This window comes from Scleropages formosus, chromosome 7 (assembly GCF_900964775.1).
Source record: "Scleropages formosus chromosome 7, fSclFor1.1, whole genome shotgun sequence".
NCBI classification, from domain to species: domain Eukaryota; kingdom Metazoa; phylum Chordata; class Actinopteri; order Osteoglossiformes; family Osteoglossidae; genus Scleropages; species Scleropages formosus.
The window spans coordinates 1,344,663-1,366,234 of record NC_041812.1 but is presented as its reverse complement, the minus strand read 5'-3'; the positions used below and the strand labels follow the sequence as shown (position 1 = coordinate 1,366,234).

Genomic DNA, 21,572 nt, shown 5'->3' with positions numbered 1-21,572 from the left:
TTACAGTTCAAATACAAACACAGTCTGAAACCGCTTGTCCCGAGCGCGGTCACGGCGAACCGGAACCTAACCCGGCAACACAGGGCGTAAGGCTGGAGGGGGAGGGGACGCACCCGGGACGAGATGCCGGTCCGTCGCAGAGTACCCCAAGCAGGACTTGAACCCCAGACCCACCAGAGAGCAGGATCCCCCCCAAGCCAGCCGCACCATCGCTCTCCCCTCACAGTTCGAATAATGCACCACAATTATGCAACAAAGCACACCACAAAAAAGTGTGAAATTAGACAGATTTTCTTGATTATATCCAGCATTTCCTGTATTACAGTTTTATTTAGGACCCTTAGTATTGATTTTTGTTCTGCAGCAGTGTAGAGTTTATTATTTCAGAATTAAGTGCTTTAAAAACAAAATCCTTATGAATCACATCAGCAGGCTAAAAAAGGCTAGAATGTAAAATCGTTTTGTAAGTTCTGTTACATGTCATGTATGTCAGTTGTGTTGAATTTATTGTATTTTTACAATGAACTAAATGTATTACACTCGATGTGTATGTGTACACTATGTATATCTACAATATAACCATAAAATGATCTGTAGATTTCTTTTTACATTTACATTTTAAAGACAAGAATGCCATAAATGTCTACTTGGTACTTGGTTTTACATTGTAATTTTTTTAGGAGTCATCTACTTGTGTATTCATATTTTTATAATTATTTCTTGAATAGTAAAAATTATAATATAGTCCTGAAGTGTTGCCTTGAGTTTTTAATACAAAAACTTCTGTTGAGAATGAATGCAGATGGCATGCGGTGAAATACGCTATCCAGGCTGTGCCTTTATACAAATCAGAGTAAATGTGTTATAAATTGCTGAGGCTTGTGTTCACATGCAGCCAGCATGCTGTTAAATATTATATCCTAGGAAATGAAAGAATTTACATCAGGTGACATCATGTCCATGTACATTACTTGGAATCAGGATTATTTTCATTTTCCCATTTTATTTAAAAATAAAAAATATATATACACAGTATATATACCTATGAAAACTCTTTGATGGAGTTAGCTATGATATGAAATTCTATTTGTCCAGTAAAAGTCATCATTGGTTGTCTGAAGGGATGTTACTGACAGTCGTTACGGTCCATGAGGCTTCCGGAACATTGCTAGGCCAACCTTCACCAGCATCAGTATACTGCAGGAGGACAAAAATAACATGATACCATTATTACCTGGCAGCCAAACATACACCACAGCCTCAAAATGCTCCTGCCCACTCTTGAACAGTCTACTTCCCAAGATCATAATGTAATTGCATTACATTTATTCATTTAGCTAACATGGAGCTAACACTCCAAAGCGACATACATTAGGGTACTATACGATTATTTACCCATTTATACAGCTGGGTAATTTTACTGGAGCCATTTTAGGGTTAGTACCTTGCTCAAGGGTACTGTAGCCTGAAGTGAGATTCAAACCTGCGACCTTTGGGAACAAAGGCAGGAGCTCTAACCGCTACAGTACCAGCTGTCCTCCTGTATAAGAAATCTCTCCAAACTACAGTTGAAAGCTTTTAATAAGTACAAGCGTTCAATAAGCACAACAATTTGAACTTCAACATCTGTGCCACTGGATATACTAAAAAGTGTATTCCACCTTTCACTGTGCTGTATAATGTAAAACCTATGGTACCTTGCTCCTGCTGCAAGGCCAGCTGGCATGAACTTCCAAGAGTTGAGAAATCGAAATCCCATGACTCCAGCTAGTGTTCCTGAGGCTCCTGTTCAGCAAAATTAAAGGAAAATGCATATAAAATCTGGAAAAATTTAGTGTTGATGTGTGTTTATGTATATTCGCTGTTATGGGAATACACCCTGTCCAGCATGTATCCTGTGTTACACTTCCCTGAAATCTGGTTCACTGTGACCCTTGTGCCTATGGTCACTGACAACACATACATACACTGAACTGGAAGCTTTACTGAGATAGAGAAAAATTCTTCAGTACAATGACAATGTGATAAAATTTGCGTGTCATAACAAGTGCCAGCAAAATACCCACCAAGAAAAACCCACACATTCTTAGGATTGTGGGACATCTGGTAGCTGCCAAAGCCAGCCAAACCCCCAAAGAGGAGGCCTGCAACCAAGGAGGCGATGCTACCTGAAAAGGGGCAGCAGGTGGTGTACTGGTTAAGTTGCAGTCATATATATATATATATATAATCATTGCAAGGCACCTAGGACAAAAGTCACACACACACAGTGTCGAAACCACTTGTCCCATACGGGGTCGTGGGGAACCAGAGCCTACCCGGCAACACAGGGCGCAAGGCTGGAGGGGGAGGGGGCACACCCAGGACGGGATGCCAGACCGCCGCAAGGCACCCGAAGCGGGACTCGAACCCCAGACCCACCAGAGAGCAGGACCCGGTCCAACCCACTGCACCGCTGTGCCCCCCACTGGACAAAAGTCAGCTAAATATAATAAAAAGCTTCTATCCACATCTCTTATCTTTTGAATAGATTTTCATTGTATCATTTGTCACAAATACACTTTGTTATTTTCTACCAATTCCATATGCAGCCACTCATGTAATGTGTGCTGGATTAAATGATGACATCAGACAAACTGCCTGTACTTTGAGAATCTTCTCTCCATCTCCTGGAGAAATGCACCTTCATTTTTACCGAGCTGTACGTCCTTTAGAAGAAAAGCTTCTGCTAAATGAAACTATGGAAATGTGATATACATAATAATAACAAAGAGCACTTTGAATACGTAGAGAAGGCTGAAGGTACCTGCTTTAATGTATCCCAGAATGCCCCCACAGGCAACCAGTGCCGAGTATCCGTAAGCGAGCCAGTCCACGGACATGCTGTTGGCTGGGAGGGGAAGGAAAGCTCATCTGCAGTCACAGTGGACTGAGTACAAGGGTGCTGCTCAAACACTGTGTACTTTTCATACCCGAACGACAACAAACTGCTGTGTGTGTTTCACAGTTACAACTTGTTAACAATGTAATTGCTAATTACACCTGTTTTAACAAAGTAGTGAAAGGCATTGCTCTTGCTTACCCTTAACGAGATTATTGATTCTTACATTCCAAGACATTGTCTTCCTTCATTGGATACGGGTTACCTTAAAGTACCTGTGATCAGTAAGATCTTGATAGGAGGAATTGCCTTCATCTATAGACTATAGAGCACCCAAACTTTGGAATCGTCTGCCACTTATCGAAGTAGGAATGTTGTGTCTGTCTCAGCCTTTAAATCCAGGCTTAAGACTTATATGTTGTATCAATGGCCGATGCAATTCCTGTTTGCTGTCTTTTTTTTTTTTTATTTTATTTAAATTTTGTATAAAAGTCTGTAATCTCACTATGTCATCAGCTACTAATTCTATTTTTCTTCTTGAGCATTCATTGTTTCCCCGAGACCTGAACCTCAGCCTGGCCCCTGGTACCAGCATTACAAGCTGGTGACTGCATGCCATGGTGGTGCACGAGACGTCTCCAGCTATTGGCATCTAGCAATGATGTTATCAATTGCGGTAAACAGACTTAAAAGTCTTTTTTTTTTTTCTTTTTATAATGCCCAGGCCCAGGGCGGGGGGGGGGGGGGGCGCTTAGCCCAAGGGACCCCAGTTTTGTTTTTTTTTTTTTTTTTTTTTTTATCTCGCTTCCCTTCCTTTCAGATGAGAGGTTTTTGTTCCTTTTCTAGCGTGGCCAGTTGGCTTACGTACAGCTTTAATATTGTAGTAATTTAATATATAGCCAACTATCTATTTATTTGTCTTATGTCTTCGTCTAGCGCTCTATTAAAATAAGCTAAGCTCAGCTGAATTGTACTTACCGCGTGTGTTCCTGCGTAACAAACACGAAGTGGGACAACGAAAAACACCCACGGAGTTTAAATGGTACTTTAGCGATGTGGCGTTTGGGCTCTTATATCCCTGTATGGGACAAGCGGTTCTGAAAATGTGTGTGTGTGTGTGTGTGTGTGTGTGTGTGTGTGTGTGTGTGTGTGTGTATATCTTGTAAGTTGATAACAGATTCAAAATGATAAAGGGACACATGTGACTTACACTTGACAAGTGTTATACCCCTGTAAGGAGGAACAACGGGCATGCTACTGTCCACCGAACACCATTAAACTCTGTATCTTTTTAACTCTACTTTTATTGTCCAACATTTTTTGAGAAACCGGAAGCAGTGCTCGAGTTGACGAAATGTTGCGAAGGAGCGATGCCATAAAAATTAAATTAATTTCAGTAGGCACTCACTAAACATACCGAGAATATTCCTGTGAAAGATTTAGTAAACTATTTATTTATAAGTGCACTTACCGAGCACTTTATTAGGAACACACGTGTCACAGCGCACTGCTAAGAATGAAACCAGTCAGGCTTCAGTTATTTATTTATGTTCACATGATGATCAAACACGACAAAGGGGGGAAAATGATCTCAGTGACTTTGAATGTAGCATGATTGTTGGTACCACACTGGCTGGTTTGTATTCTTCTGAGAGCAAAGGGAGGTCCTACCCAGTTTTCGTGTGTGTGTGTGTGTGTGTGTGTGTGTGTGTGTGTGTGTGTCACAGGTTTGAGTCCCACCTCTGGCTGTGGTACCTTGGCTTGACAAGCAAGTTACTTACCCTGAATTACTCCAGTAAAATTACCCACTTGGGTAAATAATTTGTAACCTTAACATTGTTAAGTGGCTTTGGAGAAAAAACAGCAGCTAAATGAATGTACGTAGTGTAAATGAACAATTTCTCTTTGCCGAAGCGATGCACATGTCAGAGAAAAACAGGAGGTCATTCCATGAACAGAAATGTAAATGTAGTCCCTTAATCTGTGGAAGCATCATTTACATTTATTCATTTAGCAGACGCTTTTCTCCAAAGCGACATACACATCAGAGAAATACAATGTGTACATTACATTAGGAGAGAGAGACTTAGTTGCAGATGTGTTACTTAAAGTAATTTGTTTCCTTCCACTATATGCAGCAATGTTCATCATGCGAAAACTCAGAGTAGACAATTCCTGATCACCTTCCAACAATTATTTTTTTAAAGATACACAAACATTTATGTACAATACAGGAGTAGTAGCTGTGGGCTTGACCAGGTATAATCATAAAGTTATGGTCCATGAACATTTACACCATACATGAGCTTGAGAGATCATGGTCGAAGCAAGTCCGGAAGAGGTGAGTTTTCAGACCCTTTTCAAATTTAGAGTTCGAGCAGTCCTGAGTGAGAGGGGGAAGGTCATTCCACCACAACGGAGCGAGAACCGATAACCTCCGTGCTTTACTTTTTGCGCGCGGGACCACCAAGCGAGCAGATGTGGAAGAGCGTAGCAGTCTGGTTGGGGTGTAGCAGATGATCAAGTCTTGTAGATAGCTGGGAGCAGTTCTATTGATACATTTGTAGACAATAACCAGGGTCTTGAATTTGATCCGGGCAGCTATAGGAAGCCAGTGCAGAGAAATGAGTAGAGGAGATGCATGGGAACAATTCGGCAAGTCAAACAACTCGTGCAGCAGTGCTCTGTATCAGCTATAGAGGTTTGATGGCAGTAGTGGGAAGGCCACACAGGAGAGAGTTGCAGTGTCCAGGTGGGATGTCACCATGGCCTGGACAAGTAGTTGGGCAGAGTCAGTTGTGAGGTAAGGATGGATGCTGCGGATGTTATGCAGGATGTATCTGCAGGTCAGGGTTGTGGCTTTGATGTGCCGAGAGAAAGACAGACTCGAGTCAATCATCACTCCCAGACTCCTAGCCGAGGAGGTCGGCAAAATGAGCGAGTCGTCCAGTTTGATCAACCAATCGTGACAGGACAACAGGCCGGCTGGGAGGTGTAGGATCTCTGTTTCGGAAAGGATGAGTTGTAGGTGGTGACATCCATGCAGAGATGTCCAACAGGCAGACAGCGATGCATGCAGAAATGCCTGATGCTCCAGGTGGAAAGGAGAGGAAAAGCTGGTACCATCAGCGTAACAGTGGTATTTGAGTCCATGGGAGGCGATGACAGGGCCAACGGCGGAGGTGTAGATTGAGAAGAGCAGATGACCCAGTATTGAACCCTGCGGAACACCAGTTGAGAGAGGCAGAGGAGAAGAACAGGAGCCCCACCAGACCACTTGGTAGGATCTATCAGATAGGTAGGACTCAAACCATCTTATTGCTGCTCCTTTGATCCCAAGCTGACTAAGAGAGGAGAGTAGAATCTGGTGGTTGACAGTGTCAAATACAGCAGACATTTAGCAGAGGACACACATCTCGGTGGCAGATATCTATAGCAACTAAATTCCACTCACTGGATTCTGGATTTGGTAGCAACAGCAATAAACTGACACACATCATAAAGCTGACACATTGTGTGGTTTATTTGTTTTCTTGTTTCTTTTTGCCACCCATTTTTACTCTCTTTGGTCCACTGGACTCTTCAATGACCACTTCTTCTGCAAAAATCTTCACAGTCTTTCTCTTTGTAGGTTGTGGTGCAGGCTGGGTTGAGACTGAAGCAGACAGTGAAACATTGTTCCAGTCAGTGCTGTTTTCACTCTCGCTGCTTTTACACTTTGTATTATTTTGCATCTTAGCCAATGCTTTGACACAAAACACACTGCTGTGATTTTACAACAAATGTGTGTTACTAAGTGGCTTTTTTTAAATCCAAGTTCCTATTGTTTTGAATCTACCAAGAAACAGAATTGTGACATTATTAGCTTAACTAGAAAACAGAAAAAGGACCAACAGAATACTACAATTTCTTATCTTTCCTCAGTGAAAGACAGATAAAAATTATGGAAGTGTGCACACAGTACACTAATGCAAGAGGCTCTGATGGGTGACCAGGGGACAGTAAGGACAGTACCTTGGGACGTGGCAGCCTGTGCCTCCTGCTCCCCTGTGGCCTTCTGTTGTGAGCTTGGCTGCCAGACAGCCAGGCAGTTTAACCTGGCCGTGGTGTTCACCTCCGCCAGGAGAACAGGCTCCATGCTGATCTGAGAGGGTAAATGTTACACTCAAACTAACCTCTCAGTGCTGAGCGTGAAGGTCACACCAATCTCAAGCTAATGCACAATTACAGTAAATAGACAGTAAACACACTGGATCCTCATGTAACAAAAATTCAAGTTATGAATTTTCAAAGATATTAACATTTTTTAGTTTATTTTTATGGGGGTACTGTGTCTGATGTTATGAAAAGATAATCCCGTTTTGGTCAACAGAAACAACAGTAATGCAAGAACAAGAGGAACAACACCCCTTGGTGGGTGCACAAGATGTCATGCTGTTCTGTTAAGCTGAGTGTGTACAAAGAACTGTCCACCATGTCAGAATTCCTTGTATTAAAATGTGTGTTTGACCATTAAAATCTCCTCTGTCTCTCTGTTCATGTTGACATAGTGGTTGCATTTATGAACAAACCGAGTTACAAACAAACATCTCAACTGTGTTTGTAAGTTGAAGACCCATTGTACTGTAAACTGTAACTCATGAGTTTAGAGTTATCTATAGTAACTTTAGAATTCTTAATGTTTAATAATTTGTTATAATGTAGAGAAATGCTACACCACCTGATCGAGATTGAGCTTCCAGAGTTTGATGAACCCGTCGTTTGATGCTGATGCAAGGACACAAAAATCCTCCACTGTGAAACTTTCAAGCGCTTTCACTCTTATCCCCCGAAAAAGAACAAATAAAGTTAGTATGACATTCAGTCGGTGTGAGTAAAAAAAAAATAAGTGTCTTCTTTTAAGACTGCAGTGCTGCGTTTCATTTCAACACCTCAACCACAGAGCTGCATCTCGAACTACTGCACCTGTTTTCGTGAGCCTTGAACTCGCCGATGCATTTCTGGGAGTTGGCATCAAAGAGTCTCACAAATTCGTCGTCTCCTGCAACTGCTAGGACTGCATTCTGGGTAATAAAGGAGGCAAAAGAAATGAAAACATTAACTGATATCACTAAATTTTTTTCACTAAAAATGTTTCAACGCTTGACAATTAAATGTCACACTTTCAAAAACACAATTAATACTACAGCTGGGATGACAGTGGTTACATGTAATAAGTCAGCTGACTGAACTCATCTTAAGAAAATATATGAAAATCCAATATTAGTTGTTTGTTTACAATGTATTATGTCAGTAGAAAAATCAGCAAAGCCCTAGACCCCAGATTCCCTCTGACACAGGACTCAAACGTACACTTAAGAACTTAACGGATGAGACTCTCTTTGGGTTGAAGATCGTTCCTGTCACTGTGGCCGTGTCAAGACTGTAAATGTCCATTTTGTCATGTATGACCACAACGTACTTGTCTCCAGCAGGGGACCACATAACAATATGGGCATCTAAAAATGGCAAAAAAAAAAGAAGGAAGAAACATGTTATCAAAATGTTATCACGTAATACTTATAGACTATTTCAAGTTAAAACACATTAGTTCAAATACTATAACATTTTATGGACTTGATTTATGCAAAGACAGAAGATTTAAAGACTTACTTTGTTTGATATTTTTTATGAAAGCTGATCTCCCATCGATTAAATTCCATGTCCTAAAGCCACAGAAACAAAATTTCAGACTTATGTTTCAGGGATTTTAATTGATTTAAAGCACTGTTAAATGAACCTTTCCTGGAATAAAACTTAATTGCTACTCAAGTCTGTAGAAAACTGAACAAAACATTATGGATGACACTGTAAGTTACCTGAGAGTCTTATCGGTCCCCACAGACAGAGCAATTTTTCCCGACGGATGGACAGAAAGCGAAGACACGTGACCCCTAGCAGAGCAAAATAGAGCGAATGCTTGTTCCTCATGACTTTTTCTACAGTCCAAAACTTCATTTAAAAAAAAGTAAACTGCACCAGTAATTAAATTTGCCAAAAAGTGAACGTGAAATCAGAAATGTACTTGTGAGCTTGAATGGACTTCAGACACTCCCACTTCTTGGTGCTCCAAACACAGAGAAGCCCATCTTCTCCCCCACTCAGAAGGTGTGAAGTGCCGTAGAACTCCAGATGCGAGATGGTACCTGTTGACAGCGTGACGGCAGCACGACCTCATGACACCACCTTCGCAAAAACATATCCCCGCTGAGAAACCCACAGTGAGATGGACAGCGAGACGCTGTCTGGTATTCCTCACCATTGTGGTGGTGCAGCACCCCGTGTTCACTCCTGCTCTTCATGTCGTACAGCTGGATGGTCTCGTCTTTGCTGCCAGTTGCTATGAATCGGTCGTTAGCCGCCACAGCGGACAGAGATGCTGTGTGGGCGTGATTGGTGAAGTCTGCTTTTAAAGTCCATTCCTGCAAGTGAGAAACACATAGCCGATGAAAGCTGAAGGTGTTTCGCCTTCATTTTACTATTACATTTATTCATTTAGTTCACAATTTTCTCCAAAGCAACTTACAATGTTGAGCTGCTTACAATTATTTACCAATTTTACACACACGTCATTTGAGCCCCTCGTCCCATACGGGGTCGCGGCGAGCCGGAGCCTAACCCGGCAACACAGGGCGTAAGGCTAGAGGGGGAGGGGACGCACCCAAGATGGGATGCCAGTCTGTCGCAAGGCACCCCAAGTGGGACTCGAACTCCAGACCCATCAGAAAGCAGGACCCGGCCAAATCCGCTGTGCCACCGCACCCCCCAACCCCCAATTTTATACAGAGGGGCAATTTAGGAGAAATACCTTACTCAAGAATACTACAGCTGGAAGTGGGAATCGAACCTGCAACCTTTGGGTCCAAAGACAGTACTAGCACTGTCTGAAGCTTTAATGATTTGTCAGAATCTCAAGAATTACTATATAATACACACTGTTACACTACACACATAACCACTATTAGTTATTTAGATGACTCTATCAAGGTGAATTACATAACTTTGCAATCATGTATTAATCATCATGTGCAGTAAGTAAGTTCACTGAATCCAGCCAGGCAGGGTACTATTCTTCAGGAATGGCGTATTCAACCAAACACGTCCAAGGTGTAAGACAACACGTTACCTAATTATATTATTTTAGTTATTAGTTTTAGTTAGTTGCCTACAAATATTTTAGCTCCATCATCATACATCAAATTGTACAAACTTTTCTGTCTCTGTGTATTCAATCATTATCATTCTTCCATTCTGACAGAGGATCTCTGCGATGAAGTAACACTACGAGGAGCTCCCCTCCTTAAAAATGTACTCATTTAGGTGCGAAAACAATACCTGCTGCTCTTTATACACGCGATAACCAAACGCAATCTGTTCATAACTTCCAGCCACCACTTCTACAACTGGCTCCATGTTAACACACAAACACGTGGGATTCGATCGCATTGGCCCAGTTTGAGGACCGGAGAAGGAGCCCGATTTAATGCCTGTTCTGAAAAGACAACATGACTTAGTCCCCTTATTTTTTTCTAATTCTCTGTAGTATGTTTTAATTGGCTATCAAACGCTGTGTAATTTAAAAAAAAATTCTCGCTCGTATTTAACAACGAAAATAACAAATTAGATTTTTCTCTCCAGGCGGTCTGGAGTCACCTATTAGAGCTGCTGGAAGGTAGTTAGGGGCCATTCCGCTTTGGTCAAGTCGGGAGCAAGTAAAGTTACGTGTTTCTCGCGTGATATTCTGTCGTAATTTCTGTTTTTTTTTAAACAGTAGCCGAACACATTGGTGCCAGGATGTTCAACAGAATGACAAGCTTGTGGATGGGTGATGTAAGTAGTTGTTTTCTTCACGGTGTTTAATTTCTGAAACTCCGGACCGGAGCCGCTCGGACGTTAGCGGGACGACGAGCACGGGTGGCTGTGTGGAGTCTAACTTTCTTCTTCTTTCTTCTTCTTGTATTCTTCGCGCAGTCTTCCCCTCGGAGAGCTTCTCACCGTCACCAGCATTTTTTGAAAACGTACAACGCAACGGTGCGGTAGCTTGCTTTGCTTGTACGTTTTCATAAACTTCTCCAACTGCGAGAGACAGTCCTGCTGTAGTGTGCGGGCGTCCAGTTGGGGGTGACGTCGTCAGACTTAGATAGAGTCAGAGTCCCTGTCAGTCGTGGCACAAGGCAAGCTAAAGCTAACGGCTAGCAATGCTAATCACAAAAAGTAATTCTAACACAACTACTACTAGTATCACTCTCTCTTAGTTATATAAATAACTGCTTTAGCCACGCTACCGTTCAACACACATGATTATCATTATGTTGTTTATCTTGGCACTGAAGTAAGTGTGCTCTCCTGTGTGTGTATTCTGGGCTGCAAGTTGAAGTAGTTGTCGTCACGTCGTTCGTCATATTTACTGCTGCACCCTGGGAGGGGGTGTAATAATTCTTCTAGTAGTGTGTTGTAATCGCAGTGCTGATGCTGCTACAAGTACAACACAATAATTCATATCGCTGTGACGCTTCCCTTTCTCCGAATTTGGCTACAGTTAACTTATACAATTATATATTTACTCTCCATGATTTATACAGCTGCCTGGATAATTTTGCTGCAGCAGTCAAGAGTAAGTGCTTTCCTCAAGGGTACTTACTATCTATGTGGTGACATTTGAACCTCTAAGCTTCGGGTCCAACGGCAGCAGCTCTAACTTAAGTAACCACTACACCAGCTGTCCATACAAAAATACCACTACTGCTGCTTATAGCATTATAATAAAATACTACTGCTGCTACCATTATGTATATAATTTATTTCTCTTTATTTTACTGTTTTCATTATGAGTACTAATAATACCGCTACACCCTGACCAGACATCTTCGCTCGTCTACTTCTGCTCGCTTGGTGGTCTTGCGCACGAAAGGTAAAGCGCGGAGGTCCTCAGTTCTGGGTCCGTTGTGGTGGAATGACCTCCCCCTCTCACTCAGAACTGCTGAAGCTCTCTCTATATTCAAGAAGGGTGTGAAAACTCACCTTTTTCAGACTCACTTTGTCCATGATCTCTCAAGCTCATGTATGGTGTAAATGTTTCTAAATGCACCGTAACTTTGTCGTCATGCCCAGATAAGTCTTTTCACAGCTGCTACTCCTGTATTGTATGTAAATGTTTGTGTACCTTAAAATGTAGGAAGGTGATGAGGATTAGTCTATCCTCAGTTTTGTGCACCTACTCGTGCGATGAAAATCGATGCATAAAGTGGAAAGAAAGTGGGTTTGCTTAAGAATCGCACATCTGCAACTCTCTTTCTCCTAATCTAATGAACATATTTTCTCTGAGATGTACATTGCTGTGGAGAAAAGCATCTGCTAAATTAATAAATGTAATACTGACACCAATAACATTGCTGCCACTTATACCTGGTACAGTAAGTTAGTTCTCAGACAGGAGGCCACATAGCAACCAGTTGTTATAAACCACTGAATCATGTGGTGCTAAGCGCCATGACACGGCAGCCATTCTTAGAGCTTAGTGACTGTACTGCGAACTAATAATACTATTGTTGCTTCCACTGTCATTACTAATAATGCTGCTGCTACAACTTGTAATACAACTTAAAGAAAAAACTTTTTTGGCCACCAAAAGGTTACATGTAATTATTTGCTTAGCAGATGCTTTCTCCAAAGCAGAAGTACATCCCTGAGAAGAATACAAAAGGTGCATCACACCAGCAGAAGGAGAGAATGAAAAGTATTCAAAGTATTTCTATGTAAATAGAAATGTTTATGTTATGTATGTAAATGTAGTCCTACCTAGAAACTGGGAAGACCGGATTGATTTGCAGGCCTTTTGTTGCTATTTTTATCAGCTGACACTTTCAAAATGTATTTCTCCAGCTGTGTGTTTTCAGTGGAACATCTCAGGCTGAACGCTTTCCTCAAGGTTACTGTAGTGACAGTGGGGGCTGACACGTCCTTAATGGCTGTGCCACCTGCTGTCCGTGTTATTTAGGATCACCACTCATCAGCGCTGGTTTCAGTGGTCAGCTGCATTACTGCTGGTGCTGTGGCAGAGCTGCTGTACATTCCTGTCACCTGCTACAGAGAAGATGTTCACATTTTAGTCACACACACACACACGTTTTCAGAACCCTTCATCCCATATGGGGTCACGGGGAGCCGGAGCCTACCCAGCAACTCAGGGCGCAAGGCCGGATGGGGAGGGGACACACCCAGGACGGGACGCCAGTCCGCTGCAAGGCACCCCAAGCGGGACTCGAACCCCAGACCCACCGAGAGCAGGACTGTTGTCCAACCCACTGCACCACTGCGCCACCGCACATTTTAGTCATTGTCATTCAAATTGCAAGCACCTTTGACTGAGTGAATGTAATATATAACCAAGGTGTTATGTAAGACTAGATTATCAACCGCAATTTTTTATTTTTTAAATGTGTGCCTGGCTACTGTTACCATCTGATATTGACAGATTGAGGTTCATTGGATTTGTCTGAAGTAGTTGCTACAAAACCTTTTCTAACCTAGGTGCTATACACAGCTGGATGTAAAATAGTGTAAAGCAGTGTGCAGTAATGCTGTCATGTGTCTGAAAACATACTTTTTTTTTTTTTTTTCTTGTAGCTGGACCCATACATGGATGAGAACTTCATCAAGCAAGCTTTTAGTACAATGGGGGAGAATGCTTTGGGTGTTAAAATAATTTCTCACAGAGTAACTGGGTAAGTTTCTTGCTACCACAAGAAACAGTCAGGGTGATATTCATTGTACGTTGTCTTTTAAACCTTGTAAAAATTCAAACAAAGACAAGTAGACTTGCTGATTTATGATCTTTAAGTAATCACAGTGATTGCTCTGTAGTGGAATGATGGTGTAAACATGACAGAACTATATTTTGGGTGTTTTTTGTATAGTTAACCAAAATAGAAATCTGAAGGAGTTTGATAATGTTAAATATATCTGTTTATATTCCCTCCAGTGGCTCTGCTGGATACTGTTTTGTGGAAATGGCAGATGAGGCCAGTGTGGACCGATGTGTTCTTAGGCTCAACGGGAAGTTAGTCCCAGGATCAAATCCAGTAAGTACTGCCAATGGAGATACACACCCATCCTGTTTTGTTTGTCTGTATATTTAACAGCTGCTTTTCCCTTGTGTAACATTTTGCTTTTTTTTTTTTTTTTTTTTTGCTTGTTCTGTGGAGCTGGCCTAATGTTTTCTAAGAAGTAAAATTTGCAGATCAGCAGTGCTTCTTGCTATTCATAACTGACAGGTTGCTGGGCTCCATTTTCTCCCAGATAAAGGTGTTTGAGACACTTTATTAATTGGCTTTGTTTGAAGCGGGTGAATAAACTGTTAGCAACTTACTGCAGAATCTGGATACTGAAAGGTATGTAACAAAAAGATGCTCTTAGATTATACTTCTTATTTTAGCAATATATAACCTTACTACGTGTGTGATGGAAAAGTTCTGATCATGCTTCTTCTCTTTGTGTTCTGTAGCCTAGAAAGTTTAAGTTAAACTATGCTACATATGGGAAGAGACCAGAGGCAAGGTGAGTCATCAGCACTTTCTACTTGTGTAAAGTTGTGAACAGAAACTCTCCATTGTTTTGCAATATAGAGCTTTAAATGATGTTTACCAGTTTAATACACCGGACTTTGTACAACTTCACAGCCCAGAGTATTCAGTTTTCGTTGGTGATCTGACTTCCGAAGTGGATGACTTCCAGCTCCATCAGTTCTTCATGAAGAAGTACCCTTCGTGCAAAGGGGGCAAAGTGGTCACAGATGCCTACGGAAACTCAAGGTCAGAATGACCGTACGTTGCAGCCAGCCTCCATAAATAAGATAGTTGTCTGTTCTGCTGGGTGTTTCATATCTGCCATGTGATAATTTTGTCTGACAGTCATAGTTAGAGTGGAAGTCCTTGAAGATCTGGGTAGATTTATGTGTTTGGGATTTCCTTACATTTTCCATGGTGGTGAAAGCCCAGGTCCAGGTTGGATATTGTCAAATGCAATTCATTTGCACTTTCTAATAATGCATAACAGTAGTTTCCTTTTAAACTATTTGTTCTTTTGACTGGTGTCCTACAGTTTTGTAGGTCTTTGTTTTTTAAATGGCTCATTTTTAACTTCTTTCCTCCCACAAATTGTGTCCTGCTCATTAAATCCTGAAAGTTTTTGGGATTCACACATCAGGTCATCTCCTGCGATGCCATGACCTGGATAACCTTGAAATCAACCCTGTGGCTTTCATCGAATTCATCTGGATTTATGCTTGCTGCTTTTTTTTTTGTAGCATATTTATGGACAGGAGACTGAAAATGGTTGTGTGGTGTGCTTCTTTTCCAGCATAGGCAAATCTGCTAAAACTATTGTTTTCCCCATATAGGATAAGCAAGAGCAACTCACAATTGAAGTGATGCTACTTCATATTAAAAGTAAAACAACATTTTTCAGTTTTTCCATAAAATATATATATATACTATAAGTTTTTAGTTTGCATGGTGGCAAGCCCACAGTTCTAGAATGAGTGCTTACAGGTGTGAGTGCTGTAATTGTCACAGAGGTTATGGCTTTGTCAAGTTCACTGATGAAAATGAACAGAAGAAAGCACTGGAGGAATTTCAGAATGCCACAGGGCTTGGGGGGAAACCCATCCGGATTAGCATCGCTGTTAACAAGAGGTAAAACCTCCTTTCAGTAGGTTTAATTTCTGTTCAGACCTTTAGAGCGAGTACTAATGTTTATAAATAATTTGCTGTGTAACTTCTTTTTAGTAATACATTTAATGACTTCTGTATTTAGTTTGCATTGTTTATGAACATGATATTCTGCTTAATCTGTGTTGGTGACATTTACTTTGTTTGTATTTTAGCAACAAGATGAATAATTACCATCAAAACCAGAACTACAATTACAGCTACAACTACAGTAACTACAATAACTACAACAACTTCCAGCAGCCATACTACCAGCAGCCCTACCAGAGCTACTATCCCCAGTGGGGCTATGACCAGTACAACAGCAGTTACAACTATGGTTATGGGTCATATGGCACCCCCCCTCCTTGCCCAGGGATGATGGGTCCTCCACCCCAGATGAGCATGCCTCCCATGCCTCCTATGACAACTGAAATGAACTCTTCCACTGAGGTAAGGGCCTTCTACAGCATCTTCCATTTCCCAAGCCCTCTCTGCCTGTTGGTCAGCCATCGTTCCTTTTGTCTTTGTGAATTGCAAAGTGTCCAGAAATTCCACACTCTGGGCAAAATAATTTACAGATCTGACTGATGTCTGAAACTGAAATGCTGCAAGTGAAAAATTTGTATTTTATGTGATTTAAAGCTTTATACAACATTGAGAGTATAGAATATAATGTGGATTATGCTCTTTTTTTAAAGCAACAAAACAAAACTGGGTCAGAACAACATTGAAACGGTATCAAGAAATAGCCATCCATATTAGTAAATGTTGTACAAGGGCAAAAGGTTACGATGTTTAACAGCAGAGATCATGTAGCACTTTTTAAGATGGGGGGGGGGGGGGGGGGGTCAAGCTGTTTATGTACCTTATGTAGTGATTGGTTGAGTTTTTTCCACTGTGACTAAATGCTGCCATTATACGCTATGTGAACAAGCCCTAATGACACACTAATGACTAAAATCACTGAATCAATAAATTAATCCCCGTGGTCGAAATTATGTAGTATGTAAATCCATCTATTATATTGCCATACTGTCAAATGCCTGACGATACCTTACCCACGGGATGAGTAATTTACATGTTAGTGAAGTGACAGTTAAGACACAGTCTGGTAACTCACCAGCTAGCGTGTGGGTTGAAATAATTTTCCGATGAAGAACATGTTACTGAGTGCACAGTTGATGTCCTGGTAAACAGCAAGGCTTTGCAGGTACATACCTTTTTGAGAAATGTGCTGGCAATTGATGAAAGTTGGAATATAATCGATGTGGCTCAGCTTCTAGTTTTCATTCTTGCTGTTAATATATGCATATAACATTTTACTGCTGTGCAGGTTCCAAATACCCTAGCTTGACAGCTTTTGCTGTGTGAATTATGTCTGTGTTTGGAAAAGCTTACATCTGTGTAAGCTGTTCTTTTCTAAGTCAAGAATGGTTCTCCTCTCAATGACGCTCGGTTCAATGCTACTTTGAAGTTGCTCGGTCGCTTGCTCAACCTTCGATGCTGTTCGGTGTCGGGCTTCAGGAAGCAAGTAGTAATATAAACTGCAAACATGCCATGGTACGATGCTTCTTTGTTTCAAAATTGCTTACTTTTCAGTACCAGTAGAGCATTGGTGTCAAATGCTGCTTGACACATGCACATGAAGAATATTGAATTGGTGCGGTGCGCTGCGCTGTAGGAGTGTAGGTGGAGTACGGCATTAACTTCCAGTGGGCATCGGTGATGCTCTGCCACTTTGCTAGTCGTCGTTATCTCTGTTACGCAAGTATGATACAGAACTTCCCCACAGATAGAAATCCTGTTCGGCCCACTGTATTGAAACAAATTGGATGTCCTTGTTCTAAGAAGTTATAAGAAGGTGACTGCATCTTGTTAAATTAACTTCTGTTACCAGGTTGAATGTTGACTTTCCTTGTGACAGGACATTAGATACCTCTTTTTTTTTTTTTTTTTTTATTATTTTTTATTTTTTATTTAAAAGTGTGACTTGTTTTGAAGAGCTGTCATGTCTTATTCCAGGAAATGCAAGGTTCTACTGAAGATGCTGGTGAAGAGGCAGTTGAAGGTAAGTTTGTTTATACTGTGTGTACTGACTGCCATGTGGGAAGTAAATGACATTTGTGGAACGGTTTAGAAGGGAGAATGAAAGGAAGGAAAAGAAAGTTGTACCATGCACTGAAGTTGGACACAGTCCTCGTAAGTAATATTGACTGAATGGTATGATTAATATTGACTGAAATGAATGTCTTTCTCATATTGTTGGAAAATACTCATGTTTTTTTAAGAACCTGTAGCCTATAAGCATGAATAGATGTGGTGTACAGACAGTCACTGTAGCTTGGGACTGAGAAACAGTTGTCGATGTTGGCATTACATGTGACACTATGACTAAGGTTATAGGTCCATGATCACTTTGTGTGATGGATGGCGCTAACTTCCAGTTTCTCTGTTAGACCCGAACCCACTGCTGGACGTGGACACGCTGAACAAGCAGTACATGGAGCGAAGCGAAGAGCTCTATGACTCACTGATGGACTGTCATTGGCAGCCGCTGGACAGCGTCACCTCCGACATCCCTTTAGCCAACTGCTGAGCAGGACTGCTCTCGTGCTCTGTACAGAACCTGTGTGTGTGTGTGTGTGTGTGTGTGTGTGTGTGTGTGTGTGTGTGCGCGCGCGCAGCCATTTGAAACTTTTGTGAACAACATGTTTAAGCATCCAGTTTTATACCAGCGTTTTGAAATGGTCAGGAATACTTTAGGTATTTGTGCTGTGACACCACCAGTGGTGGTTCTTCTTGGTCCAGTTCCCTCTTCCTCGTGGTGAAGCCTTGTCTGTTTTTCCCTCAGCTCTCTGTGGATTCACTGCACCACAGAAACACTGATGCACAAAGGTGCAGAAGACAGACATGAAAATACATGGATGTCTTTGTTCTACACAGTTGTGTTATACATAGTTCCAACTTTGGCAGTTGAACAGTGAGCCTTATATCACCATGTCGACAGTGCAGTTCAGTTGCCTTTCTTGTAATACTGAGTTACATCGAGAAACGCTGAACTGATCAGCGAGCGAATTTGAGTTTTCCCCACATGTGGAAAAAGAACCTGCTATACACTTTCCACTGTGTGATTTTGTTTATCCCTGTACAGTGACATGTAGCATTGACAGGTTAATTTTGTTCTTCTGTCTGCCACTGATAAACAGGATGTTGCATTTCCTTATTTTTTTGTCCTGTTTTCCACTGTGAGACAAGTCTGACATGTTTAACCAATATGCAGTTCTTTTTGAATGTATTATTTTTTTTTTTTGTTACACTTCATTTTCCCCAGCTTTTGTTATCCTCACATAAGGATCTCTAATCGCAGCGTTTTCCCTGCCGTCTTTGTAACAAGTTCCATCTCTTATTTTCCTGCGGTAAAATGTAGAACACTTTTTATTAATGTCCAGGTTATTAAATTGTGTTTTTTTTTTTTTTTTTAAACCTTGCAGTTTCCAAAAGGTAACACAACAAACGGAACAGCCATTACATGAGCTACAATTAAACATTAAAGGCATTTGATTCACTGAGTTTCACATGTGAAGTAGCTGAAAAAATGTCCACTAATGGCTGTTAACCACCAGAAACTTGTTGGTGTTAATTCTTTTGTTCCTACAAGTGAAGGATAAAGGTTCTCTTGAGGTTTTACTTTAAAAAAAAAAAAAAAAAAAAGTGTTTTGTGTCTTTTTTTAAAATTTTTTTTATAAAGAGAATCTTTGAAGAGTTACTGAAATTATTTTTAAGTTGTACTTTTTTCTCTGGACAGCTGAATCAGCATTTGTGGGGAGGGGGATGTAACTTTTTCTTACAGGAGCAGGTTTGTATGGAGACATTACACTGACGTGGGGTGTAGCGGTCAGTCATGTACATGTATGTGGTGTGAATGAGACGCACGTGTTTCCTGTGCCTTCTTTGAAACAGTGTGTGGGTGTTGGGCTGTGGCAGCGTAACTTCAGAAGTGTCTTTCAACTGGAGGTTCTGGATGCGCGTCAGGGCCCTCCGCTACTGTGTCCTGCGTCCTTTTGATTGAAATGCCAAACTTTAGTTCTCTTCTCACTCCTCTCTTCCTGAACAAAATAAATGTTTTGCACAATGATCAATGAACACTTTACTCCAGTGTGAAACCATCTTCCATACTTTGTTGCTAATTTAGAGATCACTACAAAGCTTGTTTGTCACTCTTTGTCTTCACAAGTAAATCACAAATAAATGCAAGTGCTTAATAGTCACTCGTTACAGTTTTAGTGTTGATTTTACGAAGTGTGACATACATTTTCCACTCTGCTCATTTTTAATTGCATTGTCCTCTAGATGTTGGCGACCTGTGTTTTGGGCCTAGTTCTTGCCTGGTAGTACAGCAATGTGGGGGTCGGGGCCACCGCTGCTGCCACCGCCATCCATTGGGCTCTCTCCTTCGCGCGGTGTTTATGGTGCGGTCAGGGGTTCGAGGGTCACGTGCGCATAACAAGACGAGGAGCGCTGCACGTTTATGGGATGAGTTCTGAAACAAGAAGCTCTAAAGGATTTTGGGAGAGTCCTTTGTTTTCAGTCGTTTTAAATTCTAATCTTCATGTGCTGAACAATTAAGATAATTTATAAAAATATGTCCCCTCCCTCTCTGGCCTAATGCCCTGTGTTGCCGGGTTGGCTCCGGTTCCTCGCTACCCCATATGGGAGAAGCGGTTCAGAAAGTGTGTGTGTGTGTGTATGTTATATTGAGACCCTACGGGCAAGTAGAGCCATTTCCTTCTTATTAACCTTCTCGTTTATGTGCACAACAAGTGGGTCTTTACTACCCCCCCTCCCCCCGCACCCCCACACAGAGACGCGGGTTCGAATCGAGCCGCTTTGCCCTCGCGTGGTTTCCCACTGACCTCAGCTCGGTTTCACACGAATTTGTGATTCAGTTACTTTTAGTGAGAAATTGATAGGTTGGGAACTTGTGAAATGACGTTTTAAAAAAAAAAAAAAAAAAAATTCGGTAATGTATCGCTAGTTTCCATGTCTGAAATAAAATTGTGTTTTAAAAGGATTTTTGTCCCTTTTTTGGAGGGTCTAAACACGCTGCACCACTTAGTTTGAATCACAAGGGGGCGCTACAGGACTTAGAATTTTCTATTCTAGCGCAACGCATCGTTCTGCTTCTAACATTAATATTAATACTGTACTATCCGCAACCTCCCTTTGCTGAAAGTGAAAAGTAAACATTGAAACGGAACTCTAGACAATACAGTATTAGTTATTTTTACTGTTATTATACATTGTTTTTCCTCTCAGGAAAGCCCAGAATCGTGCATTGATTTGCATCTCTTGTCCCATGAAAAAGCGAAGAACAATTTCTTTCTGCTGTACAATCTAAACACAACATCTGGACCGTCGACCGTTTTTAGAGAAGCCGAAGTGACACCGCAGTATTTCTAACTAACGTGTAATACCGCATTTCTGCCGCGCGGTGGCGCCCGAGTCCCGCTCGAGTCCCGCCTATGCGCTCCAGCGTCTCACCGATTTCGCACAGAAATGGAGCAAAATGGGAATTCGGTCTGTAGTTGAAGACCCGAGACTCACAGAATAATAATAACATCCACCTGACTATCAGTTTTCGGCAAAGGTTTAGTTTGTTTTGTTTTTCCAAGCGATTGTCGGAAATTATTACAACTTCACTTTTTTGTCAAGTTCCTAAGTGAGTCTCCTGTGAGTCCATGTTAATATGAGTGTATAATTGTGTATAATTAGTCATTTTATTGAATGAGCAAGTGATTTGTAACTGAAATAATCGGTAGTCGCCTCGACGTACCCACGTCCGAATCCCACCTCGTGCTGCAGCACCCTTGAGCAAGGTACTTACCCTGAATTGATACAGTAAAAAATACCAGGCCGTATAAATGGGTAAAAGAAAAATAGCT

The 21,572-nt window shown here is 41.4% G+C and overlaps 3 protein-coding genes across 3 annotated transcripts; 1 reads left to right on the top strand and 2 right to left on the bottom strand.

Annotated features, from left to right (window-relative positions):
- Positions 1-688: 688 nt before the first annotated feature.
- LOC108930090 (transmembrane protein 14C-like) lies at positions 689-3,868 on the bottom strand. Its single transcript, XM_018745146.1, has 5 exons — positions 3,860-3,868; positions 2,807-2,890; positions 2,067-2,168; positions 1,698-1,785; positions 689-1,197 (listed from the first exon to the last, which is right to left on the bottom strand). Exons 2-5 carry the CDS (start codon positions 2,880-2,882, stop codon positions 1,140-1,142), a joined length of 324 nt encoding a protein of 107 aa, XP_018600662.1. The 5' UTR covers positions 2,883-2,890; positions 3,860-3,868; the 3' UTR covers positions 689-1,139.
- Positions 3,869-6,390: 2,522 nt separating this feature from the next.
- Positions 6,391-10,371, bottom strand: pak1ip1 (PAK1 interacting protein 1). The gene is made up of 10 exons (XM_018745143.2): positions 10,256-10,371; positions 9,180-9,342; positions 8,946-9,066; positions 8,740-8,814; positions 8,534-8,586; positions 8,234-8,379; positions 7,847-7,944; positions 7,602-7,701; positions 6,896-7,025; positions 6,391-6,536 (listed from the first exon to the last, which is right to left on the bottom strand). The coding sequence occupies exons 1-10, from the start codon at positions 10,364-10,366 to the stop codon at positions 6,403-6,405; spliced, it is 1,131 nt and encodes a 376-aa protein (XP_018600659.1). The 5' UTR covers positions 10,367-10,371; the 3' UTR covers positions 6,391-6,402.
- A 222-nt stretch (positions 10,372-10,593) lies between these two features.
- trnau1apb (tRNA selenocysteine 1 associated protein 1b) lies at positions 10,594-19,103 on the top strand. The gene is made up of 9 exons (XM_018745145.2): positions 10,594-10,750; positions 13,547-13,644; positions 13,902-14,001; positions 14,424-14,476; positions 14,599-14,730; positions 15,493-15,612; positions 15,804-16,080; positions 17,653-17,698; positions 18,087-19,103. The coding sequence occupies exons 1-9, from the start codon at positions 10,715-10,717 to the stop codon at positions 18,224-18,226; spliced, it is 1,002 nt and encodes a 333-aa protein (XP_018600661.1). The 5' UTR covers positions 10,594-10,714; the 3' UTR covers positions 18,227-19,103.
- Positions 19,104-21,572: the final 2,469 nt, after the last annotated feature.